General features: G+C 46.7%; 1 protein-coding gene across 2 annotated transcripts; it reads right to left on the bottom strand.

Moving 5' to 3' along the window:
* Window positions 1-232: 232 nt before the first annotated feature.
* Window positions 233-18,131, bottom strand: LOC140415122 (E3 ubiquitin-protein ligase TRIM63-like). Of its 2 annotated transcripts, none has more exons than XM_072501029.1 (9): window positions 17,811-18,131; window positions 16,524-16,690; window positions 13,828-13,996; window positions 9,215-9,310; window positions 7,780-8,013; window positions 6,801-6,823; window positions 4,570-4,694; window positions 3,557-3,619; window positions 233-1,633 (listed from the first exon to the last, which is right to left on the bottom strand). In XM_072501029.1, exons 1-9 carry the CDS (start codon window positions 17,967-17,969, stop codon window positions 1,623-1,625), a joined length of 1,047 nt encoding a protein of 348 aa, XP_072357130.1. In that variant the 5' UTR covers window positions 17,970-18,131; the 3' UTR covers window positions 233-1,622. The 2 variants fall into 2 exon arrangements, with proteins under 2 accessions (XP_072357130.1, XP_072357131.1); XM_072501030.1 differs by lacking the exon at window positions 17,811-18,131 and adding an exon at window positions 17,221-17,441.
* Window positions 18,132-27,614: the final 9,483 nt, after the last annotated feature.

Genomic DNA, 27,614 nt, shown 5'->3' with positions numbered 1-27,614 from the left:
GTATCTCCTCCAAAGCCAAAATGATATTCCTGAGGTGAGATGCCCAGCACTGACCACAATAACAAGGAGGGCCATCTTATAAATTGATCAAAAGGAAATTGTGGATGGTGTTGTGGATTTCTTCACGTCAGAAATCGCCTTCATCAGAAGAGAGGAGAGAGTTGAAAAGGTAAAACAAACCCTTGCTGACTAAAGAAAGAAAACACAAGAAATTCAGGTAACCTGAAGAACGTCATATACAGATAGTTTAATTATGCTCAATTATTTCAAACAACATACAGGCATGAAAATGAAGTAACTATCATAATGAAGCTTACAGGGCCATTAAAAACAGAGGTCTTCGGAAACATCTACAACCAAAAACTTCTTCTACTTTCCAGTACTGCCTAATTGCAGCATTTCCTGTTTTTATTTTCCGTTTCCAGCATTCATTCATTTTATGTTGAGGACAATTTTCTGATAGTTTAATCTTTCCTTTATGTTTCCTTCTTATTTCCTTGCTCTACACCTGTCACCGATAGTGCATTGAACTTCAAATAAGTGTAACTGAGGGCGGTCGTTCTCAAACTGATCCACAAACCTGAGGGGTTGACTGAGAATCCCAAGAGAGCAGGCAAGAGGCCAAGGACACTGAGAATGGATTTGGGGATGGGGTGGTGGGTATGCAGGAGCCACTATTTCAACCTCATCCGGGGACGTGGAACGGCAATCAAGCTGAGCTTTGTTTACTAAGTACAGTAACTGGGTCTTTGACCAGATCTAGACTATAGCCATGGTGCAGTTACTGGTGGTGCCCCAATGGCAGAAATGCTGCACAACAGGCATCTGTCATTGATAGTTAGCACAGACAGCCAGTGAGCAGACGGGGAGAGTAACGTCCTCAAACACTCAGCAATTGTGCAGCGAGTAGGCAGGTGGTGGAGGATTACACCTGAAATGGTGCCAGTGTTCTCAGCAAGAGACACCGAGCCTTTCTCAATGCAGGAAGAGAAATGACATATTGTGTTGTGTACCAGGCATGTTGTTGAACATGCAGGGTTACCTTCCAAGTGAAGGGAAGGTACAAGTTCACTATATCAGACAGCTTTGAAAAATTTCATGCAAGTCCCTTTAACAGGGATACTGATGAACTTTATTTTCAGAAACATAAATTCTGAAGTAAGAAGTCATGTTAGAATTTAAATGGGTTGAAGGGTTTTGTGATTGATAATCTATTTGAAATGATCCTTCAACCCAAAAAGTTTGAGAATCAATGACTTTGGGAAGCTTTTGGTACAAGCACTTTGCCCATCACTGATTGGTGTATATCACAGCGTAACAATGCTCAAACTAAAAAGTTAATGGAATAGCAGACATATTGCAAAAGGTTGATTTAAGCTACGCTGGTTGCCAAGTCTCAAATTGTTTTTAAAAAATACAATGAATTATCACTCCATTGTATTAGATACAAAAATATATAAAATGTACAAAACCATGAATTTTGCACCATATAAAAACATTTTTTTGTTTTTTTTTTCAAAACAGTTTTATGAACAAAAAGAAATTTGTTGAACAAATTTGTCTTCTTCCTGATTTCACAAGAGATTTTCCACTTCAAAGTTTGTCAAACCACAATGGCAACATCACTGCAGACCTGTGGGAGGAAACATGAAACAAAAACCATCAGTTTATTGATTCCCTTGCTTGCATTTGCCCAATCCCACCTGGTGCCCCTCTGCTGAAGGTGCTGTGATGTGCCAACCAGAGCTGCCTGGAAATGTTCAAGGAGGTGTCATCAAGTTGCTCATTCACTCACTGCTGCACACTCATTTTCTACCGCTTTCTTTGTGGGGGTGGGGGAGGTGGGGAAATGGGGAATGCTGACAAACCTGCCCGACTCCCCCTTTTGCCACCATATTTTTAGTTTCTTTTGGATCTTTTGGCTATTAATGTCAAAGCAACATAGAGAGCCTCCCTCTCAAATCACAAAGCCTATTGTCAGCTATGGTAAAAGTTCAAGTGGCTTGTGAAAGCACTTATGCATAGCCTGCAGAGCTTCCAGCTCGTAGATTGTCATGTGGCTGACTAGCATAGCATTACAACCAAAACCCATGTTGCAATGTTTTTTTAATTCATTAGTATGTAGGCATCGCAGCCTGTGCCAGCATTTATTGCCCATTCCTAATTGCACTTGAGGGGGCAGTTAAGTGTCAACCACATTGCTGTGTGTCTGGAGTCACATGTAGGCCAGACTAGGTAAGGGTGGGCGATATCCTTCCCTAAAGGGACATTAGTGAACCAAATGGTTCAACAATCAACAATGGTTATCATTACACTTATTGTCAATTCCAGATTTTTATTGAATTCAAATTTCACCATCTGCAGTGGCGAGATTTGAACCTGGGTCCCCAGTGTATTACTCTGGATCTGTGGTTTACGAGCAGTGACAATACCACTACACCACCGCCTCCCCAATGTGATTCTTGACATCTGTCACACCATGTGGGACAGCACGGTAGCATAGTGGTTAGCACAAATGCTTCACAGCTCCAGGGTCCCAGGTTCAATTCCCGGCTTGGGTCACTGTCTGTGCGGAGTCTGCACCTTCTCCCCGTGTGTGCGTGGGTTTCCTCCGGGTGCTCCGGTTTCCTCCCACAGTCCAAAGATGTGCAGGTTAGGTGGATTGGCCATGCCAAATTGCCCATAGTGTCCAAATTGCGCTTAGTGTTAGGTGGGGTTACTGGGTTATGGGGATAGGGTGTAGGTGTGGGCTTGGGTAGGGTGCTCTTTCCAAGAGCCGGTGCAGACTCGATGGGCCAAATGGTCTCCTTCTGCACTGTAAATTCTATGTTATTAATGTCATAGAGCTGGAGAGCTTTTGATATTTTTGATATTAGTCCCCTACTAAGGAGGGGGGCGGGGTTGCCATCAATGTTCACACATGGGAAATAGCCATCAAATCGCTCTCCCTGACCACTGTTTCAGACTGTACCAGACTAATTGTAACTTCAGCGAGTTTGCGGTTGGATGTGATTAGAGAAATTGGGCGAAATTCTCCTACCCCGCCCCGCCACATTTCAGCCCCGACCGGCCGGCGGGAGTCTCCGTAACACCGGCGGTCAATGGGGTTTCCCATTGTGGGGCAGCCCCACGCCGTCGGGAAACCCCCGGGCGCCGGCAAAACGGAGACTCCCGCCGGCGGAGAATGACGCCCCAAGGAATCTGAACACCAGCTTAGGAATTTTATAATCAAGATTTTGCCAGACCTGGAGCTAATGTAGATCAGCGGATATGTGGGTAAATAGGTGAACATTACGTAGTGTGTGTGTTAAGACAGAGGCAGTAGCGTTTTAGGATGTGCTCCAGTTTACAGAAGTGCAAAGCGGAAGGTTGACCAGGAGATGTTACCCGCTAAATAGCCATCAGTTATATTTAGCTGTACTGATGATGGTCTTGTTAATCTTACTCGATTAAATACCCAGAGTGGCTTCTTTCTAAGGTGCCTGCCGGATGTGCTAAAATGCACTTCAGTGAGAGGCATCCCAGTCTGACCTGAGTAAAATGCTCCTTTGCTCACCGTCAGCTTGATTTTCTGCTTCATCTTCTTCCTCGGTCTCCACTTCTTCTATCTCCTCTCCATCTAGAGAGGGAACACGCAGATCCGTCACTCACCTTTCTGATTGGAGTATTTCTAAACAAGCATTTTACATTATTTGCTTTGAACTATTATTGCTTTAAGATGGTTGAAGGACAGTTTCTAGAAGATGTAGTGCAATTCTTCATTATAAGCATTTTCAACTTAAATTTTGATTGAAAATCAAGCCAGTTAAATACCAAAAAGGTTGTTGGCGGGTACACCTGACCTCCATGGTAATTTCATTGGGAAAGTGGGAATGATCCTAATTGAACAGTTCTTCCCTACGATGGGCCAAACAGCCGTTTGTGCGGTATCATCCTATGATTCTACAAAAAAAAACCTTTAATTTATCTAGCACTATATTACATCTCTCAGAAATGCCACAATCGTTTACTTATTATCCCTCGTGCAGATGAAATAGACACAGCTCAACTGGCTGAATGGCCCTCTTCTGTTCTGTACCATTCTATGAGAAACTAGGCTCAATCTCAGACCTGTGCTGAGTTAGATACTCTTAGCCAAGGGCTGTAGTGGAAATGTAACAATTGCTTTTCATATCCCTCAGCTATGGGGTTCCCAACTGCTGGCTACTGTTCAGTGCCATGATGGCAGGTTTGGTCTTAGCCATGAAGCCCTTCCCACATTCAAATAACCTGCCAGCATTCACTGTCTGATTGTATCAAAGGTTATGGAACCAAGACAGTTCGATGAAATACAGAGCAGCTGTGGTCAAATTGAATGATGGAACAGGCTAGAAGGGATGAATAGCCGCCACCTGTTCCCACGTTCCCTCCAATGGAATTTACTGGTATCCCATTCTTGAACCCACTCTCAATAGCATTGAATTATGGGGCACCTAGGGTACCCAAGGGTGAAAGGTCAATGTGCTGACCTGTTCTCCTTGGCGACAACATTTTTTGGGGGGAAAACACCAATATCTACAATGATTGTACCTATTCCAAATGTTATATTTTTCAGGGTTTCCTCCGCCTGTTCCAGATCCACTGAAAATTGTTCCATGTTATCAAAGCCGTCTTCGTGATTCGGTGTATGAGAAGTTCTGCAGGCATCAATGATCCTGAAATTTCAATTAAAGAAAGTAATTTAGATGTTTTTGGACATTAAGGGGGTCAAGGGATATAGAGATAGAGCAAGAAAGTGAAGCTGAGGTAAAAGATCAGCTAGGATCTTATTGAACATCAGAGCAGACTCAAAGGACTATGTGGCCTCTTTTTTTTATTTTTTATGTTACCTGCACAATTCATTTGTCATTGCTGTTCTTGATTTAGATGAAATAACTAACTGGCAATTGGCAATCATTGACAAAAGAGCCAGGGAGGAAAATGAGGAGACATTTATTTTGCAGTGGGTTGTTATGAACTGGTGCACAAAGCCTAAAGGGATGGCAAAAGCAGATTCAATAATGACTTTCAAAAGAAAATTGGATAACTACTTTAAAAAGGGGAAAAGAAATTGCAGGGCTATGGAGAAAGAGCAGTTAGAGTTGGGACAATCGGATAGCTTTCAAAGAGTAGGGTTTAATAAGGACACAGGGAGTCCATACCAAGTAAAAGGAAGAATAAAGTTTTATTTACAAACGAGATATATACACTTCCCTGTAGACCGCTCTCAGGCCGATCAGGTTCTTTTTGGCCGACCTTGTATACACTGGGTAATTGAGATACCCTGCCCCTAGCGGGGGAGCTCGTACTCAACAAGGAGCATGAGGAAGACAAGCATTCCCGCCTTTGGTCCTGTGCAGGATATTACATAGGGTATAGGCACGATGGGCTGAATGGCCTCCTTCAGTTCTGCATCATTCTCTGAAAGAGCATTCATCGACCCAGGATGTTCAAAGAATAAATGATCAGATACTCTGTTTTTGATGGTGTTGGTAAAAAATAAAGAAAACTCTTCATCTACACAGCACTTGTCATGGCCACCAGACATCTTAAAGCATTTGCAGCCAATTTAGTCCTTTTGAATGCAGTCATTGTTGTAAAGTAGGAACACGGCATCCAAATTCTACAGAGCAAGTTCCCACAAACAGCAACGTGATAATTGCCAGATAATCTGTTTCTGTGATGTTGTCTGAGGGATAAGTATTGGTCATGATAGCAGGGAGAACTCCCCTGCTCTTTTTTGCAATAGGCCAGAGATTCTTTTACGACCCACCAGGGTTGGCAGGTCCTTAGTTTAATTTCTCATTCAAAAGACGCAACTACTGGAAATGCAGCAGTCCCTCAGCACTGCACTTGAATGTTGATTTTTATTTTGCTCAGGTTTCTGAAGTGCGACTTGAAACCTAGTGGCTTAGAGGTGAGAGTGCTATCAACTCAGCTATGGCTGATACTCAGAGAGGAATGTTGGCCAGGACTTCACAAATATCTTGTATACTTAGTAACATAGATTATTCATGAATAATTACTGTTCACATATGTTGCATGAGGTTAAAGGTTAAACATTGTCTGTTCAGCTGCTGAAGCAATGCAAATCTCTCTTTATACTGCTCCAAATGTGAAGAGCACCCACAAGTTTACAGTGGTGGTGTTTTCACTTCGAATGGGGTGTTGAATTGATGACCCATCTATTTGCACTTTCAGTAAGTTGTAAATGATCCCGTGGTACTTAGTGAAGAAAAGTTCCGCTGCTTAACCAACATAAGCAAATAATCTGGTCATTTATTTAATTACTGTTTGTGGGATCTTGCCGTGTACACATCGGTTGCCATGTTTCCCTACAAAATGTAAATGGCTACCCTTTAAACAAAACTCAGTCGATTGGCCATGAAGCACTGTCTAACATACCAAAGGTGTGAAAGGTACTACACCAATGCAAGGTCTTTTCATTATCTACTGACTTTCATTGGAAAGCAAATTCTAGTGTGGACAGGATTGGGTTCAGTTGTGATGACTACCCCTGGTCAATCAACTATCTGATTTTCACTGTTTTGACTCACAAAATATGGTATCAGAGACTAACCAGCGGCCGTAAACCATGTTCCAGAAAGTATTCAGGAAAGGGGAGAGGGAAGCTTGGCACTACTCAGTTGATTCAATTATTCAATACATTCACTCAGAAAATGGAAGGGATGATTGGGTTAAATGTGCTGGATAATTAATAATTTATTTTTAAAAATTAGTACATAGTGTGGTGGAAACTTATTAACTCAGATAACACTTACTTTTCCAGGAGCTTCTTTGCATTCTGTGGAAAGGAATAGAATATTGATTAGATATTTTAATATTTTATCATTTAATATAAAGAAAATCTTTTTATATAAGCAATAAATCTAATAGCGCATTTGACAAAGTGCAGGAGAATACCAGCTTGTATGTTTTGACTTGCATTCACCCCCTCTTCTCCCCTGTTGTATGGGAAATAGGCTGACGTTTATACATTTGACAGGTTTATTGGAGAGGCCGCCGGCAGCATCAGCAGGACTGAGAAGATGGGATTATAAATATTAAGCACAACCAGCTTCCCCAAGAGCTTTAATGGGTGAACTCAGGGTGGTACTGAACCATAACCAGATGATGGAAACAACCTACATCAAATTGGCTAGTCTCTGTCTGGGCATTAGTTGGAGATTAGAATTAAACCCTCCAGGGTCCGCAAGGGGGATTTTTCCCATTCCTGTCTCTAGCATGGAATCCTCTGAACCACAGCTAATGCAATGCGATGAGCTGCATGGAATTTTGTGAAGAGCCCTGTGTTGGCAGGGAACCTGTCATTTTTTGGCTGGCACAAGAAGAATGGCCTGACTAATGTTGGAGTGGAGGGAATTTATTGACAAGTCCAGGCTGTTCATGGTTTAGGTCAAGAGCAATGTAGGATTGAGGGTTGGCTGCATGGACTGCAAGACTGGCATTGATGTTGTGCATCTGGATAGGTGCTCCAGTGCAGCTGAGAGATGCCACACCTGTGGATGGGCTGCTGCATCAGAGGTGCAGTGTGATCCAGAAGAGGAAGACAGGGTTTGTGAGATAAGTGGGGGTGGGGAGAGCGAGGACAGTATTAAACGTGTCAGTCTTTCAGTATGTGTTACTAGGGCACAACATAACTTACAACCATATCTCTGCATGGAACTGTGCATTACTAAGTTAACATTATAGCAATGGATGTATTCGGGGAAAGGAATATACAGTACAAGTGTCTCTTACAATGAGGAAGGCAGCAATTCCAGGTTCATCCATGAACTGAATGGCATTTTCCACCAGTTTAGAGGAGGTCTCTGAATGTTCTTTGTGTTGCCTGATCAGATCCTTGATGAATGCTACTCTGTCCTCCTGTTCCTTTGTAATTGATTGCAGCATATCGTCTTTCCTTTGCTCCAGAATGGTATATAACCTGTCAAACTGTTCCATGAGCATGTGTTTCTGGTGTCTGCTGTTCTCCTGAAGAAGAAAGAAACCTTCACCATACGGTAGAAAGTAGGCACTGTCCAACAGATGTTACCGGATTATATTAGGTATTAACACTGAAGTTATCTTTTCTGGAGTGACAGTGAACCTTGATTAGATTGTGAGTAGAATGCCTCATCAAATCCACTGATTAATCAGTTACTAATGATGAAGCAGAGACTCAGGATCTTCACCAGAAGTGAGTTTTTGTTGCAGAGGATTGTCACACCACAAGTGTCACTCCCAGTGACAAAGGCAGAAAGTTGATTGATGACAACCAGCCTGTAACAGTTGCCCTCCTTACTGCGGGAGACATTTGTGGAATGCTTCGCCAGTACCAGTGTCAAATTGTTGTCATCTGTGCTTTTCAAATTTTTAGTCCCGTACCCAACCAAATCTTATTTCTTTTTTCTTTTTCAATTAATGAATTGTCTCAGAATAACTTGACCGGGCTGTGAGTTTGTTCCTTACATTCACTCTCTTTTGTCCCTTTTTGAGGCATATTCCATTTACACTTGCAGTTAACAATATCATCAATTTAGCACCTTTAATGTAATAAAATGTCCCAAGGCATTTCATGGGAGCATTGACAGTAAAGCACAAAATCTTTTTTTTTAAAGGGGCAATTTAGTGTGGCCAATCCACCTATCCTGCACATCTTTGGGTTGTGGGGCTGAAACCCACGCAGACACAGAGAGAATGTGTAAACTCCACACAGACAGTGACATGGGGACGGAATCGAACCCGGGTCCTAAGCGCCGTAGGCAGCAGTGCTAAGCACTGCGCCACTGTGCCGCTCTCGAAAAGCACAAAATCTAATGAGATATTTAAACAGGTGACCACGGACTTGGCCAAAGTGTGGCTTTTTAAGGAACAATTTAAAAGCAGAGTGATTTAATGAGGGAATTTCAAGGTCTTCTCCTGAGCTAAGAATCCATTTGACTCTTATCATCTCAGTATTCTGAAGGAATCATGAAAGAAAATTGGATTGTGCACTGAATGTACATTCTGGATCCCTGGGACTTTTAAAAAAAAATTATTTATTTTACATGAGCTATTTTAGAAGAGATGTAAGGAAGTCCACTCAATGTCAATGGTACCGATGAGATTAGCTGTCGCCACAAAAGTGAGGGAAGAATGCAGACATCTATTTAAGGGACGCACTACTCAGAATTCTCTGTCAGTTATAGCGTACCTCAATATTTTTGCAAGTCTCTTCCAACTGGTCAACAATGACCTGGACCCTGTCATTACCAGCCACAAGCATGGCGATCCCATCAGTCAGCTCTGTCTGTGGAAATACAGCAAAAAAAACATCCCTGTTAGAAGGAGTGACTATGAAACAAAACCTTGTATTTAACAGGAAGCATAAGGTTTGAAATGGGAAATCACGGCGGGTTTCTTCCCGGCGGGATTCTCCATTTATCGGCGCCCGGGGATTTCCCGACGGCGTGGGGCTGCCCCACAATGGGAAACCCCATTGACCGGCCGGCGTAAAGGAGCACCCCGCCGGTGGGTCGGTGCAGAAATGTGACGCGGCGGGGCAGAGAATCCAGCCCCACAATTTTATCCTGCAAGCTTTTCTGCAATTGTTAAAAGCTGATTAGAATGTCACGTTATGCTACATTTTAATAATCCAATTCAGGCCATTCACACTACATGTGAATTGGTTTCAGCTCTGCATTGAAACAAGTCATAATGTGCCACACAGATTTGAAACTATCTTAGCTGAACTGAAGCATCGAGAAGTGGTACATTATAAGAATCTTAGGAGTTCCTTTTTTAAGCAGTTACCATTAACAGACAGCTGGCTTTTTAAAACATTGTCAGATTCATATTAAAAGTGTATTTCAGTGTAGTGTATTTATTGATCCAGAACAGTGTGTTCCACTGTGCAGCATTACATCAATAAGAACAATAAGTTATCCTGTATCCTATCATGTTGTTTTAGAACAGAGTCCTGACACTCAAGATGTGATGCTTTTAAAGATAACTAGGTTATGCATTCAAGGACTCTTCTTGAAGCAAGGGGATGCATTTTGATTTCCAGTCGAAGTTACTGATTACTGGCTTCACCCCAGTACTGATAACAGGACAGTAGCCTTTAACCAAGACATTAGCTTGCATTTACATTGAAATTTCAACCAAGTAAATATCTTGTATAAAATATAGAGGTGAAATGGATATCAAGGCACAATCAAAAGTATGAATCATTTATAAAAGTTGCCTAAGTTGCTTCCTACCCTTCCTCAATTTGGAAATATAAAGGGTAGTCTGTTGTTCTAGGTCAATTTGATACTGCACAATATATGTGACATCTGGATCAGAGTATATCCAGAAAGCAAAGGGATCAGTTGGAGAAACGTGAATGTAGCCAGTTGTACTTCAAAGAAAGGCCATCATTAGTTGATTTATTCATCTGAAGATAAGTTGAACAACAACTATTTACAACTGGTCATGGCTAGTGCCAGCTACGGCTCAGTGGGTAGCATTTTGAGCCAAGGACTTGAGCATAAAATCTCGTCTGACAATCGACTGAAGTACTGAGGGAGTGCTGCACTGTCAGAAGTGTGGTATTCCAGTGAGATATTAAACTGAAGCCCCACCTGCCCCATCAAAAGATCCCATGATGTTATTTTGATGAACAACAGGGCAGTTGGCCTCAAGGTCGTGGCTATTATTGGTTTCCAATCAATATCACTAAAAGCAGATTATCTGGTGATTATCACATTTCTGTTTCTGGGAGCTTGCTATGCATAAATTTGCTGTCACATTTCCATAGAATCCCTACAGTGCAAAAGGAACCATCTATATAATCAGTAACTTCGACCCATCGAGTCTGCACCGACCAACCTACCCCCCCCCCCTCCCCCCCGCCCCCCCCCACCCCCGTGCACATCTTTGGACTGTGGGAGAAAACCGGAACACCCAGAGGAAACCCACGCAGATACATGGAGAAAGTGCAAACTCCACACAGACAGTCACCCAAGGCCGGAATTGAACCCGGGTCCCTGGTGGTGATGCCACTGTGCCGCCGTGCTGTTGTATCCTGTGATACAAAATGTAGCTGCACTGCAAAAGTATCCCATTGGCTGTAAAGCAGTTTGGGATGTTCTGAGGTCATGAAAGCTACGATCGAAATGCAATTTTTTTCTAATGATCTAGAGATTTACAGCAACGAAAGGATAAAAGGATAAACAAGCTAAAGCAATGTTTCACCTTAACAATAAACTAATGCTTAGTATAATGTCCCTTTGCTCACAGGGTAATGTAAACTCAGTTACTGCACTACAACATTAAGTGATATGTTAGTATTTTGAAAATATTATGATCAAGGAAATGACAATCATGAGTTTTTCGAGGAGGTCACTAAGATGATTGATGCAGGTAGGGCAGTGGATGTTGTCTATATGGACTTCAGTAAGGCCTTTGACAAGGTCCCTCATGGTAGACTAGTACAAAAGGTGAAGTCACACGGGATCAGGGGTGAGCTGGCAAGGTGGATACAGAACTGGCTAGGCCATAGAAGGCAGAGAGTAGCAATGGAAGGATGCTTTTCTCATTGGAGGGCTGTGACCAGTGGTGTTCCACAGGGATCAGTGCTGGGACCTTTGCTCTTTGTAGTATATATAAATGATTTGGAGGAAAATGTAACTGGTCTGATTAGTAAGTTTGCAGACGACACAAAGGTTGGTGGAATTGCGGATAGCGATGAGGACTGTCGGAGGATACAGCAGGATTTCGATTGTTTGGAGACTTGGGCGGAGAGATGGCAGATGGAGTTTAATCCGGACAAATGTGAGGTAATGTATTTTGGAAGGTCTAATACAGGTAGGGAAAATACAGTGAATGGTAGAACCCTCAAGAGTATTGAAAGTCAAAGAGATCTAGGAGTACAGGTCCACAGGTCATTGAAAGGGGCAACACAGGTGGAGAAGGTAGTCAAGAAGGCATACGGCATGCTTGCCTTCATTGGCCGGGGTATTGAGTATAAGAATTGGCAAGTCATGTTGCAGCTGTATAGAACCTTAGTTAGGCAACACTTGGAGTATAGTGTTCAATTCTGGTCGCCACACTACCAGAAGGATGTGGAGGCTTTAGAGAGGGTGCAGAAGAGATTTACCAGAATGTTGCCTGGTATGGAGGGCATTAGCTATGAGGAGCGGTTGAATAAACTCAGTTTGTTCTCACTGGAACGACGGAGGTTGAGGGGTGACCTGATAGAGGTATACAAAATTATGAGGGGCATAGACAGAGTGGATAGTCAGAGGCTTTTCCCCAGGGTAGAGGGGTCAATTACTAGGGGGCATAGGTTTAAGGTGAGAGGGGCAAGGTTTAGAGTAGATGTACGAGGCAAGTTTTTTACGCAGAGGGTAGTGGGTGCCTGGAACTCGCTACCGGAGGAGGTAGTGGAAGCAGGGACGATAGTGACATTTAAGGGGCATCTTGACAAATACATGAATAGGATGGGAATAGAGGGATACGGACCCAGGAAGTGTAGAAGATTGTAGTTTAGTCGGGCAGCATGGTCGGCACGGGCTTGGAGGGCCGAAGGGCCTGTTCCTGTGCTGTACATTTCTTTGTTTTTTGTTCTTTGACACATTCCTGAATTGAATTCTGGTAAATTTGGGTTATTGATCAAGGTGAGTTTATAGGTGGTCACATTCCTGGAAGTGAAATTGGCAGATAATTCTGCCTTGTAGGATCAAGAAACCATCACGTTTATCACCACTTTCCAAATTGAATCTGACAATAAAGCAGCTCTCATACTCCCTCAGTGGCTGAGAAGGAAAGTGCACTGCTTGCCTTCAGGGTCAGGAAGTCTCTAGTTTCCTGCCATGGTCTGCGCTGAGATGGCTGTCTCAGCCACTTGAGGGCGATACATTCTGTCTGGCTGCCCTCGACCTCAGGAGAGGGAAAGTCGGACAGAGTTCCAGCTCCTATACACTTTCAATCGTTCCAACTGAAAACCAGGGATCTTTGGATAAGTTTGGGTGCTGCTGTCGTGACCCTCAAGGTCAAAAAACCGACCAGCTTTTAGTGACAATCACCCGCATGAAGTATATTTATTTGCGTGAGATATCTGCCACACATACCCCAGCTACGGATAGCACCTTCTGGGGCGGCACAAGTCACAGACGTCAAGGAGACCCGAGTGTGTTTAAAAAGCACAATGCAGCTTCAATTTCTCTGAGCAAGCAAGCAGACAAACTGAAATGTAGGATGCTGTAGAATTCCTTCCTCCTTCCTACCATCCCAGACCAGCTGTCGCACTGCGACACTCCTGCACTAAAATTAGCCAGAACTTCAAGAGGGTTTATACACAAGTTATTTTAACCCCTCACTGCCCAGGCATTTCTGAACTGTTTTACGCTTGTTGATCACATTGAATTTACTGGACAGAATCAGATCCAGAAGCTCCTTGCTCGTGCTTAAGCTCCACACAAGCTTTCTCTCATCCTTTACTTCATCTGCCCCAACAACATTTCCTCTATTCCTTTCTCTCTCTCTCATGTGCTGTCTCGTGTTACAGACTGGCACATAATTCCACTTGGCCCATTGAGTCCATGCTTCTACATTCCTTTTGTTATATGGAGACCAGAACTGTGCACCTGCTACGTGTGACCTACCCGTAGCACCTTGCAGCTTTTGAAATCCATCATTTAGAAATGAAGTGCTTTGTTTGTACTTTTTAGTAGCTTTTTTAACTTGCCTTGCTACATTCAATGATTTTTAACTGTTTTGCAATTCCCCCCCCCCCCCCCCCCCACCCCCACCCCTCCTCCCAAACCTCTCTCAAATCCTTACCTTTTGCTGCTCAAATACATTCTGTAGAGGGGCTACCTCACAGTCCTTGTGAGCTCCGAAGACCTTGCACATCGAGCAGGTGGGAACTTGGCAAGAGATGCAGTAAATGTTGATCTTTTCATCCTCGTGCTCTTCACACATGGGTTGGTTGCCTTTCTTCAAAGGCTTGCTGTATATCAACAGAATAAATGTATTTTCATCAATGGGGAACTATTTACAAAGAAGAGCAGCTAGGAATGCTGCGAATTACATAGACTGTGCAGCACAGAAACAAGACCATTTGGCCAATCTGATCTATGTTGTTTATGTTCCACACAAACCGTCTCTCACCCATCTAACCCTATCAGTATATCCTTTTATCTCTTTCTCCCTCATGTGGCTATCCAGCTTCCCCTTCGATGTAATTCAATGCACATCAGTGGTAACACACAGTACATCTGTGGCACCAATCGGAAGAGAAAAGACAACTGTCTACATCCAAAATGTCTTTTCCCTTTCGGATGCTTTCCCACCACACGGGTTAGTTGTTTTGGTATCGTCAGAGTCATTCTGCCTATTTTTCGACCATGTGAACTGACGCCACCTCAAACACCATTCTGTCACCTGTGGACACTGAAGTCTTCTACGTTGCATATTTGACATACTAAAACATTAGAGGGAAACAGATTGACTGATAACGGGAAAACTGGAAACATGGTTGAAAATAATACAGTTTTGAAGAGGTAATCAAAGGTGCGGGTGGAGGTGGCGAGGGGAGTAGAGTAGAATCAAGTTGGCTGAGAACTCCTGTAGCAAGTGAGGAGTGCATGATGTGGAAGAGTGATAGGGAGGGGGCAGTGGATCAATGGCCAAGGTTGGGGGGTTGTAGTCTTGGATGCTGGGGGAGGTTGTAGAATTTTTAAAAATAATTCCCAGGATGTGGGCATTTCTGGCAAGATTACCATCTATTACCCATCCTCTAGTTGGCCTTAAAAGGCTGTGGTGGCCCTTTCTTTACCCAGTTCAATTGATGTGATGAAGGTGCAACCACTATTAGGTGGAGAGTACCATGATTTTGAGCTACCGACCACAAAGGAACAATGATACTTATCCATGTCGGGATGAAGTGGGGGCTTACAGGTGATGGCATTCCCTTATGGCTTATTCTCTTGTCCTTCTACGTGGTGGATTTGTTGGGATGGAAGACCCATCCTCATACTGCCAACCCTTCCTTATCAATGGTGATGAAGACATCCCATTGGATGGCATTTTGAAACTTGATATCATCCTTTGAAATGATGTATTCCCTCTGCAACTGGATCTCAGAGACAATCATTGCTCATAAAGTTAAACTTCTCAAGTCCAATTTCTAAAATGTTGCTTGTTTTATATCACCTTACGTGACGTTTATGTGCAGATAAATTGTTCATTTCAAATCAAACGACCAGCAGTAATAAATAAGGTCAGAATTTCTTAAAGGCATGGCTCTGCAAACTTGGTTAATTATTGGCCGACTATTTTTAAACACTTAGAAATAGCTGGGCTAAATAAAGTTTGTTTCGTCGTTACCACGAGAAACATTGCCCAGATGACCTTGTGGATATGGATGCACTGGGAAGTGATGATAACTTAGCATGTTGCCAGGGAGTGAAAAACATTCCTGAAGATGTTGTTTGATCTGATTTTAATCTGAAATATGCACCATGTAGGTCAATGTATTGCTTTTCCACCTATCCAAATGAAAGAAAGAAATTATCAATTTTATTTATATAGCATCTTATCCTACCCTCGGGTATTCTCCCAGGGCTTGAGACCCAACTTGTTACTTTTGAAGAGTTCATAGAAGCTCATAGAATTTACAGTGCAGAAGGAGGCCATTCGGCCCATCGAGTCTGCACTGGCCCTTGGAAAGAGCACACCACCCAAGCCCACACCTCCACCCTATCCCCGTAACCAAGTAACCCCACCGAACCTTTTTGGGCGCTAAGGGCCAGTCCACCTAGCCTGCACATCTTTGGACTGTGGGAGGAAACCGGAGCATCCGGGGAACACCATACTGTTGTTCTGCAGCCTAATTAATATATTGTATCCTTCACCCAAGGAATATTTCAGTTTGAAGGCACCATTTATATATTTGCTGCAAAATTAACTTATACGAATCCGTACTCAAAAATATTGCAAAATGGAGAAAGGCTTAAAGGTTTTATAATTCGTAATATCAGCATCTATAACATATTAAAACAAATTACATCTGCTCACTACCTGCAAACTTCTTACACTTATAATTATATTCTTACACCTATAATTGCACTTTCCTTTCAGTGAAGGCACTGTAACACCACCACAAATGAATGAGTGTCATTACATATAACTTGCAGCACAGAAACAGGATATTTAGACCAACAGGTATGTTGGTGGTTACACCCCACATAAGCCTCCTGCCCCCCCCCCCCCCCCCCGCACCTGCCTCCCTATCTTCTTCTCACCAGATTAGTACGGCTGTGTATCCCTTTCTCCCTCTAGCTTCCTCTTAAAAGCATCCATGCTGATCGCTTTAACCACTCCATGTGGTAGCAAGTCCCACATTCTAACTATTCACTCAATAAAGACATTGCTCCTGAATTCCTTTCAGGATTTATCAGTGGTTGTCTCAAACTGATCCCCCTGACCCTCACAACAGGCTTGATGCAGAAGGGGAAGGGGTTATCCATGCTTACCTATTTCCCTCCTCCTTGTAGATATCAATGATGTTCTCCACGAGTAGGTTCCTCTGCAGTCCATAGACCCCATGACGGTCCAGGATAACTTCATGCCGACAGGATGGGCACCTGAATCTTCCACCAGAAATCATGGTACCCCGACCCTGCCAGTATGGATTAGCAGCCTAAAAAAAGCACACACATATAAATGTATGTAGACACAAAATATTTATAAACAAACACCAACACTGCAACAAAACTGGTTACAGAAGAAGAGTCGTACGGACTTGAAACATTAACTCTGCTTCTCTCACCACAGATGCTGCCTGACCAGATGGGCCTTTCTGGCACTTTCTGCTTTTATTAAAGTATGAAGCCATATTAATTATATTTTAAAAATAAACAACTTTAGAAAATGTCAGATAAAAGTCATATAAAAGAGATCTGCTGAGTTATTCTGGCATTTTCTGCTTTTATTTAGAAGATGTCATGCTTTTTGATTTAAAAGAGTTATTGCTCTGAAAAGTTTTCAACAGAGATAATTATCCAGTAAAACGTTTATTCAATTTTATATAAAAAATTCTCTGTATGCCTTCATAAGCTTTCCTACATTTAGTAACAATACTTGAAAAAATACTTCACTGGCTATAAGGCTCTTTGGGACATCTTGAAGACCTGAAAGCTTTTACAGAAATACAATTCTCTTTCTTCCTACCTTTCAGTCTGTCTTCCTTGAAAGGCACTAGTCCAGGTTTAATCTCAAGTTTATGTTAATTTAGCTGATCTCAAATGTGGCATTGGTTGATGTACAACAACTAGTTTCAGTGCTATTGGGCTGAGGAATCTGGGAGAAGAATTAGCCAGGTCTCCCGCTGGAGGTTGCACAAGTGCAGACATCAGCCCATGGCAGGACTGAGCTCAGTTACCGTACTCCCAAGTGTCTGCTGACACTCACTGTCAAGGCTGACTCATGAGTGAAGTATGAGATGGGGGAGCGACAAACCAATGACATCAATTTGTATTTGTATAACACCCATAGCATGGTGAAAACATCCCATGGCCCTTCACAGCAGCAGTATTCAATAATATTTGACACTGAGCCATATATGGTGATATTCGGACTGATAACCCAAATTCAATATCTGTGGGCTACTGTAACCCAGCAAGGGGGTTAGAGATTTCCCAAGAACATTAAAAGGAAAATGAGTTGTGCTTTTTCACATGTTACTGTCTCTGGAAGCTTGGAACATTGAAAAGAAACCCACTTTGCTGAATTTTCAATTGACTTAGCTTAAAAACACTGACCTGGAACACATCATTGGCACATTTTCTGCACAGATTGTGTTGGCAAGGCAGGATCACAACCGGCTTTTCAAACATTTCAAGGCAGATTGGGCAGATGAGTTGCTTCTCCAGTGTCTCCATCGTGCTGGGTTCTCGAATTATACTCGGCTGGAAATCCATCTCTAAGTATAGCGCACACCACTTCAAATCTGCTGAGTTGCTCTTTGCCTTTTTCCTCTCCCTGTCGCCCTCGTTCCTTTCGGTCGGATTCCTGGTTAGTATCCGATGCTCCTCTCCAGTAGAGATTCAGTAGAGCTCAGGCGTTGTGATAAGATTAGTCCTCGCTCCTTTTCTGTCTGTGGAGGGGCAGCTCACGTCCTTTTTATAAAGAGTTCCAGCGTCACATGAGAGCTGGGGTCAGGGCAGTGGGGGATGGGAAGCATATAGCCCTCAATATAACTTTTCCCATATTAGAAACTTGCAACGTGAAACTGAGAACAAGCAGGACCCGGAGATGCAATCACATGTGACACTCAGCAAAACAACTTACAGCGAAAGAATAGATAAAAATAAAGTTGCTAAACATTTTACATAACTATAAACAGGCCAAGGTGAATTGAGAACAGGTTGTCCAAAACGCCCATCATAAACAAATTTGTTACCATACTGTACCGAGGACTTTTACATGGACTGAGGATAATTATGGATACTGGGCATAAAGGAGAAGAGCATCAGAACATTAGGGCAAGGTGTTTTTGTCAGGGGTCTTTGGAAGGCAAGGACGAAGTTGGTAAAGAAACAAAGTTTTAAGGATTTGGTGGGCTCTCAGAGCATGGGATATGGTGGTGAAAGAGCAGACCAAAGGGGCAGTAATCAGGAGTGAAATGGAGAAGCAGACTGTCTGTACAACTAGGTGTTTTTGTTTTGATTGAAAGCTGCTGGTTGGCGTGTCCCTGAATATTTAAAGTGTGATTGATATTAAAGAAAACATACATCCCCCATTCACCTTATGATTTCAAAGATACTGCAGCTGTTGCATGTGAAATATACAATAAATGCCAGCCTCGCTAACAACGTTAGCAAACCAAGAATTAATATTTAAAATTTGTAAATGTAAGCCCCAAAATTGCCTCTTCATTTGCTTTTGAAGACACCAAAAATCTGGGGGCAAGCCAATCACATAGCTTAAAAGATGGACATTAGTGAGTTATAAACAGAACTAGTTCACCGCAATTCTCTTCAATCTTTACATCCACCGATGGCAGAGTGTTGATGCCGTCGTAAAAACTGGACAGTTTAACAACGGCGTTGTTGGACCGCTACGTGCAGCGATCCTCTGCCCTACAGGAGGCCAGCACGGCACTGAAGTGACCCACGCCATTCCAGTTGCCGATACCGGCGTCAAATGGACACCGCGGGCTGCGCATGCGCGCTGCGACCGCCGTGAATGCGTGCATGCCGGGAGCCTCCTTCTCCGCGCCGGCCCCGAAGCAACATGGCGTAGGGCTACAGGGGCCGGCGCAGAGCAAAAGAGGCCCCCACCACGAGAGGTCGGCCTGCCGATCGATAGGCCCTGATTGCGGGCCAGGCCACGGTGGAGCACCCCCCTCGGGGTCTGACCCCCCCCTTAGCCCCCCACCAGGCTGCCCCGGACAGGATGGATGCTGGGTAAGACCAGACGTGAACGACACTGGCAGGACTCGGGCTTTTTTGGGCGGCCACTCGGCCCATCCCGGGCGGAGAATCGCCGGGGGGGGGGGCCGCGTAGAGTGGCCCCCGAATGGCACCGCGCTGACCGGCGTCGGGGCGGCGTCCCAGCCCCGTGATTCTCCAACCCGGCGTGGGCGGAGAGAATCCCGCCCCCTTTGTGTAACACATTTCCACCTATGACACTGGCCACCCACTGACTCTCAACCATGAGTACCCGCCAATTGTAATTGTACACCAGTCTTATCACATCGCAACCAGATTTCAGGCACAGCAGGGAAGAAGGACATATTTTGATTCTTTTAAGTACAATTATCAAAGCATTTCTTATTGTTATCGTCACTGATACCTGCTCTGAATTAAGAATTTTCTGACAAAGTATGAGACACAATAAAAATGATAAAAGCCTTCCTGATTGTGGGTTCACAAACATGTAGTGCCTCATGTACATGAATGGCAGCTAAATGAGAAGAAACCTGTCATTGTCAGGCTCAAAAGAATAAAGCATTTCCCAGAACTAAGACCTCACTCTATAAAATCCATGGGCTGGATACTCCGCAGCCCCGCGCCAAAATCGCATTTGACGCGGGGACGGAGAATCAACTTTTGCACCGAAATTGGGCCCGGCGCCAGTCCGGCGATTCTCCGGACCCGGGAATTCCGCGGGGTACTCCCTGTTGCCTGGGGACCATTGCCAGAGGCCCGCCCAGCGACCCTCCCCTCGCGACCGGCCGTGTTCCTCACGCCGTGGTTCTAACCACCTATTGCCGTTCGGGAATCTCGCATGGTGGCTGCGGACTCAGTCCACGGCCTCCCTGGTGTGGGGCGGGGGAATCGTGCACTGGGTGGGCCCTTATGGGCGGCCGGGGGACAGATCGGGCCGATCGGATCTTCGGGCGCGCAGCCGATTGGGAGGGGGGGGGGCCTACATCTTGCAGCTGCCTCCGCGGTCTGAGTCTGCCATGGCGCTCAGCGCAGCCGGTGGAGGCCGCCGCCCTACACATGCGCGGACTTGAAACCGGAGGTGCGGGGGCCCATATCTGCAGCTGCAGCTGCGAGAATCACTCCGGGTTAATGCTAGCCCCCTGCAGGTAAGTGAATCGGCTCAAACTTTCTTCAGGAATCTTCGGAGTAATTTTACGCAGGCGTGGGGACAGTGCCCCATTTTGGGAGAATCCAGCCCCATATATATCATCCTGGCTAATTTATAAAATCATTGGGCACAATTTAACGGCCTTGTTGTGCCCGACTTGACGTCGCGACGAGGTCGATCAATCTCGTGTGAGATCTCTCTCGACACTTGCCATGCTTATAATGCCTCGCCAGATTTACTGGAGTCTTGCGAGATGTCGCGATCTGGATCTCGCCCTCACAGGGCATGATCCAGATCTACATATTCAATGGCTCGTTTAAATATGCGTTTGCAGGATTCTTCCAGAACCTGGATCTAACGGCCGCGCCTGGGAGATCTCGGCAGTGTGCTGTTTACTACTGGTTTCCACAAATGTGGCCCAGTTGTAATAGAACCTGGGTGGTCTCCCAGGTCATCAGTGGTTGGGAACGGGGCAGGGTGGCACCTTAGCACTCCCTCTGGCACCCGGGCACCTTTTAACTGCAAGACTGGCAGGGACACTGCAGGGTGGCTGTGCCACATTGGCATTTCCAGGCATCGGGTACAAGGACCTTTACAGGCGGAGGGAGGTGAGGGGGTGTTCCCCGTGACCTCCCAGAGATTGGGTGGGCAGGAGCAAAAAAGAGGGGGGGGGGCTGAAAGCACAGCAGGGGAGAGATCGGAGCAGCCAGACAAAATGGCGCCCTGAAGGGCGGGGAGCCTTTCAGTGAAACCTCAGTGACGAGGAACTCCCAGAGGCCAAAAAAAAGCAAAGTGCCTTTAAATAGCGAGATGTTGCTTGTCATTGTAGCCCCCAAGGAACATGCAGCTAATTGTGCCCAAAACCGGACATAGATCTTTTCCAATTAAACAACACCCAGTATTTTTAAAAACTGGTCAAAGGCTCTAAAATGACTGGAGCCATGACTGGCTATGACTCACACAAAAGGAAATTCCTGGCAGTCACAATAGCTTGTCGTTATCCCTAAAGTCACAATCGTTATCCCTAAAGATGCACCATTGCCCACTGTGACTGCAGAGATCAAATCCTAAGGAATTGTACAAAGACCATTTATATTTCTAAGGCCATGCCCTAGGCAATGGGGATGATCAGTCTGAGAGGACAAAGGACCCCACAAACTCTTCCTCGTGTTGAAATTATTAATGGTTGAAATATCAACCATCTCAAGAATGTAAACAAAGGAATATATAATCTTTGGCAAAACCAAAGTGGTGAAGTGGGAGTCATGTCACGTGACTTTCCCAACCTCCCAAATGCCGGCAGAATATGTAATGACTTATGAGGCTGAAAAGCTCAGACTGCCATCTTTCATCTGCTGAGAAGCAGCAGCTGAACCAGAGCTCTGTCCACGTTGACATTGCCTGGCCCCCACCTACACTTCCTACTCGAACTTCTGAACTTCTGTATCAGCACCTACTGTTGTGTTGGGTGCTCTGGATCCGTGGAACACATACAGGTCACCAACACTTGAAATAGTGCAACTCTATTTTATTGAATCATTAGCTGTTTAACATACTCTCACTGTGGGTTAACACGATACTAGCATTAACTAAAGACCTTTGCCTTGTCCTAACCAGTCGATGCACTCAGCACATGGTGAATGTCTGTGCTGCAGGCTGTGAGCTCTGTCCTACTAGCTAGCTGCAGCTCGAATGAGCGGGAACTCTGATGCCCCCTGTCTTTATAGCGCGTGTGCTCTCACTGGTGATTGGCTGCGGTGTTGTGTGTGTTGATTGGTCCCACTGTGTGTCCATCAGTGTGTGTTTGCACCATGATATACTGGTGTATATTATGACATCCCCCCTTTTATAAAAGAATGTACATGTGTGGCAATAAATAGTGTATGGTGAGAATGTTCCTGACTACGTGTGTGCGAAAGACATATGTACAGGACTATGTACATGAGAACTAAGCTAATTACATGGGAAGGTGTCTGGTGCAGAAAAACAGCATGCAACAAGAATAACGAGATGAACACTATATACAAACCATGTAAATGATCAAACGGAAGAACAGAACAATTAAGAAAGTCTATAAGTCCACAAAGTTCACAAATTAAGTCTCTGAGGTGGGCGGCGAATTCTGGTTGACCGCCTCAAGGGTGGGTCGGGAGCTGAGGAGCGGGCTGGACTGCATCAGAGTGAGGAGGATGCAGGGTGACCGGGATCTCTGCATAGTCCAGGGCAGGGTCAGCAGGAGGGCGAGGCTACACTGGAGGATCACGTGGCGAGCGCGGAACGAGACGAAGGGCGCGTCGATTGCGGCTCAGAATAGAGCCATCCAGTAGACAAACCAGGAACGAGCGGGGGGCCACCTGCCGAAGGACAACAGCGGTTGCAGACCAGCCACCATCCGGAAGATGGATGTGGACGTTGCCATCTGGAGCCAGAGCAGGGAGATCAGCTGCACGGGAGTCATGAAGCCGTCTTGTGCTGTGCACGAGACAGCTGCATCCGGCGAAGGACCGGAACGTGGCCGAGGTCTGGGACATGAATGGACGGCACCGTCGTCCTCCGGGTACGACCCATGAACAATTGGGCTGGTGACAGGCCAGTGGACAGTGGGGCGGAGCGATAGGCCAGCCAGGCGAGGTAGAAATCGGACCCAGCATCGGCAGCCCTGCAGAGGAGCCGTTTCACTATGTGGACGCCCTTCTCCGCTTTGCCGTTGGATTGGGGGTATAGGGGACTGGATGTCACATGGGCAAAATTGTACTGCCTGGCAAAGTTGGACCATTCCTGGATTGCGAAGCAGGGGCCATTGTCCGACATCACCGTGAGCGGGATGCCGTGTCGAGCAAAGGTGGCCTTACAGACACGGATGATTGCAGACGAGGTGATGTCGTGCAACCGTATCACCTCCAGGTAATTTGAAAAGTAGTCCACGATCTGGACATAGTCTCTACCCAGCGTGTGGAACAGGTCAATGCCCACCTTGGTCCAAGGTGACGTGACCAACTCATGGAGCTGCAGGGTCTGACGTGGTTGGGCCGGCTGGAAGCGCTGACAAGTGGGGCAGTTGAGCACTGTGTTGGCTATGTCCTCATTAATGCCGGGCCAGTACACTGCCTCTCAGGCCTGTCGGCGGCACTTTTCCATGCCAAGATGGCCCTTGTGTAGCTGTTCCAAGACGAGCTGGCGCATGCTGTGCGGGATGACAATGCGGTCCAGTTTCAGAAGAACCCCGTCCACTACCGCCAGATCATCTCTGACGTTATAGAACTGAGGGCATTGGCCCTTGAGCCACCCATCTGTTAGGTGGCGCATGACATGCTGTAGCAAAGGGTCAGCCGCTGTCTCGCGGCGAATTTGGACAAGGCGTTCATCCGTGGCAGGTAGATTGGAGGCCAACGAGGCCACATGGGCGTCAACCTGGCAGACGAATCCCCCTGGGTCACATGGAGTGTTGACTGTCCTGGAGAGAGCATCAGCAATGATGAGGTCTTTGCCTGGGGTGTATACCAGCTGGAAGTCATATCACCGGAGCTTGAGAAGAATACGCTGGAGGCGAGGCGTCATGTCGTTCAAGTCTTTCTGTATTATATTGACCAGCGGGCGATGGTCGGTCTCGACGGTGAATTAAGGAAGTCCGTACAGAAAATCGTGAAATTTAGCCACACCGGTCAGAAGGCCCAGGCACTCCTTTTCTATCTGTGCGTAGCGCTATTCCGTGGGGGTCATGGCACGTGACGCATATGCAACGGGGGCCCATGATGAGGCCTCATCGCATTGCAGGAGCACTGCCCCAATGCCGGATTGACTGGCATCGGCCAAAAGTTTGGTCTCTTTTGCTGGGTCAAAGAAAGCTAAGACCGGGGCCGTGGTGAGTTTGGTTTTGAGTTCTCTCCGTTCGGGCTCGTGGGCAGGGAGCCATTGGAAGTCTGTCGCCTTCCTGACCAGGTTCCTGAGAGCCGTGGTGTGAGAGGCGAGGTTAGGGATGAACTTCCCTAAAAGGTTGACCATGCCCAGAAATCGGAGGACCGCCTTCTTGTCCTCTGGCGTTTTCATGGCTGTGATGGCAGCCACCTTGTCCGCATCCGGCCGCACACCCAACTGGGAGATGTTGTCCCCGAGGAACTTGAGTTCCGTCTGGCCGAAGGAGCATTTGGCTCTGTTGAGGCGTAGGCCCTGCTCCCGTATGCGTTTGAATACGCGCTGGAGGCGACCGACATGCTCCTGCGGGACCAAACGATTATGTCGTCGACATAGACGTGAACACCTTCAATGCCTTCCATCATTTGTTCCATAATCCTATGGAACACTTCTGAAGCAGATATGATCCCAAACGGCATCCTGTTGTAACAATATCTGCCAAAAGGGGTATTGAATGTACACAGTTTCCTGTTGGATTTGTCGAGCTGGATTTGCCAGAATCCTTTTGAGGTGTCGAGTTTGGTGAAGAGCTTGGCGTGAGCCATCTCACATGTGGGTCATCATTCTCCGACCCCCCGCCGGGTCGGTGAATGGCCGTTGGCCGCCGTGAATCCCGCCCCCGCCGAAGTCTCCGGTACCGGAGATTGGGCGGTGGCGGGAATTGGGCCGCGCCGGTTGGCGGGACCCCCCGCTCAATACTCCGGCCCGGATGGGCCGAAGTCCCGCCAAGAAATTGCCTGTCCCGCCGGCGTAAATTAAACCTGGTATTTACCGGCGGGACAAGGCGGCGTGGGCGGGCTCCGGGGTCCTGGGGGGGGGCGCGGGGCGATCTGACCCCGAGGGGTGCCTCCACGGTGGCCTGGCCCGCGATCGGGGCCCACCGATCCACGGGCGGGCCTGTGCCGTGGGGGCACTCTTTCCCTTCCGCCTCCGCCACGGTCTCCACCATGGCGGAGGCGGAAGAGACTCTCCCCACTGCGCATGCGTGGGAAACTTTCAGCGGCTGCTGACGCTCCCGCGCATGCGCCGGGAAACTGTCAGCGGCCGCTGACGCTCCCGCGCATGCGCCGCATTTCCGCGCCAGCTGGCGGGGCAACAAACGCCATTTCCGCCAGCTGGCGGGGCGGAAATCCCTCCGGCGTCGGCCTAGCCCCTCAATGTTGGGGCTCGGCCCCCAAAGATGCGGAGCATTCCGCACCTTTGGGGCGGCGCGATGCCCGTCTGATTGGCGCCGATTTGGGCGCCAGTCGGCGGACATCGCGCCATTGGGAGAGAATTTCGCCCGTGATCTCTTCACGCTTGGGAATTGGATAATGCTCCCTCATGATATTGCGATTTAGATCCTCGGGATCAATGCAAATTCTCAATTCGCCGGAAGGCTTTTTTACACATACCATGGAACTGACCCAGTTGGTTGGTTCCGTGACTCTGGAGATCACACCTTGGTCCTGGAGGTCCTGCAGCTGCTGCTTGAGGCGGTCCTTAAGGGGTGCTGGGATCTTGCGAGGTGCGTGCACCACAGGCGTGGCATTCTGTTTCAAAAAGATCTTGTAGGTGTATGGGAGCGTGCCCATGCCTTCAAAGACGTTGTGGTGCTGGTTGATGATGGCGCGAGTTGCGTCCTGAAGTCAGTGTCCTGAAAGGCAGACGTGTCATCAGGAGAGAGAGAGTGAACTCTCTGAACTAGGTTCAACAGCTTGCATGCCTGCGCGCCAAGCAGGGAGGCTTTCGAGGAGCCCATGATTTCAAAAGGAAGGATGGCTTTGCGTGACCTGTGCATCACTTCAAGTTGGCACGAGCCGCTGGCAGCAATGGCATTGCCATTGTAATCCAATAGCTGGCAGGTTGATGGAAGGATGGTTGGTTTGACATGAAGGCTTTGGAAGTCAGACCGTGCCATGAGATTGGCGGAGGCACCAGTGTCCAGGCGGAATCGTATTTGGGACCGGTTGACCGTCAGGGTGGCACACCACTCATCGTCTGGATCGATGCTGTATACCGACAGCGGCTGGTGTCTTTGCTTCGGGGACACCCTGTTTTTTGTCACGATATTGACTTGAAAAGACGCCCTCTGGTCCTCGGTGTCACTGCTGTGTGGGAGGTCCGCATCGGACTCGGTGACCGTGGGTTGAATTGCCCGGACATTCCTGCGAGGCTGGCTGAAGCGATATGAATTGGCAGGCTGAGCTGCTCGGCAGAAGGCAGCATAGTGGCCAAGTCTGCCACATCTTAGGCATTGTCGAGATTTGGCAGGACATTGCCGTTTTAAATGGGCGGAGCCACAGTTGCCGCACGTCGTAGCGTCAGCACGTTTGCTGCACCACCGTGCATGCGCGGTGCGGCCGTGCGTGGTGCATGCCTGCGCATTACATTCCTCGACGTTGCCGTCCCCTCGTTTGGTGCGCACAAGTGCGGGAGTCCGTGAAAAGCACGCAAAATGGCCGCCCTCATCCAGGCTGAGGCCCTGGAGTTGCTCAATCACTTGGACCCGTTCCACCTCGAGGAGACCTTACCGCGCCGTTTCAACCGCTTGGATGTGGGAATACCGACTCGTGGTGTTTTCGTGTAGGACACAGATCTCAATGGCGGTCGCTAGGGTGAGTTGCTTTACTTTGAGGAGCTGCTGTCGTAGGGGGTCTGACTGAACACCAAAAACGATCTGGTTGCGTATCATGGAGTCGGAGATGGGCCCGTAGCTGCAAGACTGCGCAAGGATGCGGAGATGCGTGAGAAAGGATTGGAAAGATTCATCCTTACCCTGCAAATGCTGTTGGAACACGTAGCGCTCAAAACTTTCATTCACCTCTACGCTGCAGTGAGTGTCAAACTTGAGGAGGACCGTCGTGAACTTTGTTTTACCTTCATCATCCGCAAAGAATTGAAAATGTGGATGGCATGGTCACCGGCCGTGGAGAGGAGGAGAACAATCTTCCTGGTATCCGAGGCGTCCTCCCTGTCTGTGGCCTCAAGGAAGAGCTGGACGCTCTGTTTGAATATCTTCCAGTTGGCCCCTAGGTTGCCGGCGATGCGGAGCGGCAGCGGCGGGCAGATGTTGTCCATGTTGCAGGATGACGGAAAGCTGGTGGAAGGCACATCACTTGCAGGTTGGTCTA

This window comes from Scyliorhinus torazame, chromosome 1 (genome assembly GCF_047496885.1).
Source record: "Scyliorhinus torazame isolate Kashiwa2021f chromosome 1, sScyTor2.1, whole genome shotgun sequence".
In the NCBI taxonomy this organism is placed as follows: domain Eukaryota; kingdom Metazoa; phylum Chordata; class Chondrichthyes; order Carcharhiniformes; family Scyliorhinidae; genus Scyliorhinus; species Scyliorhinus torazame.
The sequence above is the reverse complement of the archived record's forward strand: the minus strand, read 5'-3'. Positions and strand labels throughout refer to the sequence as shown.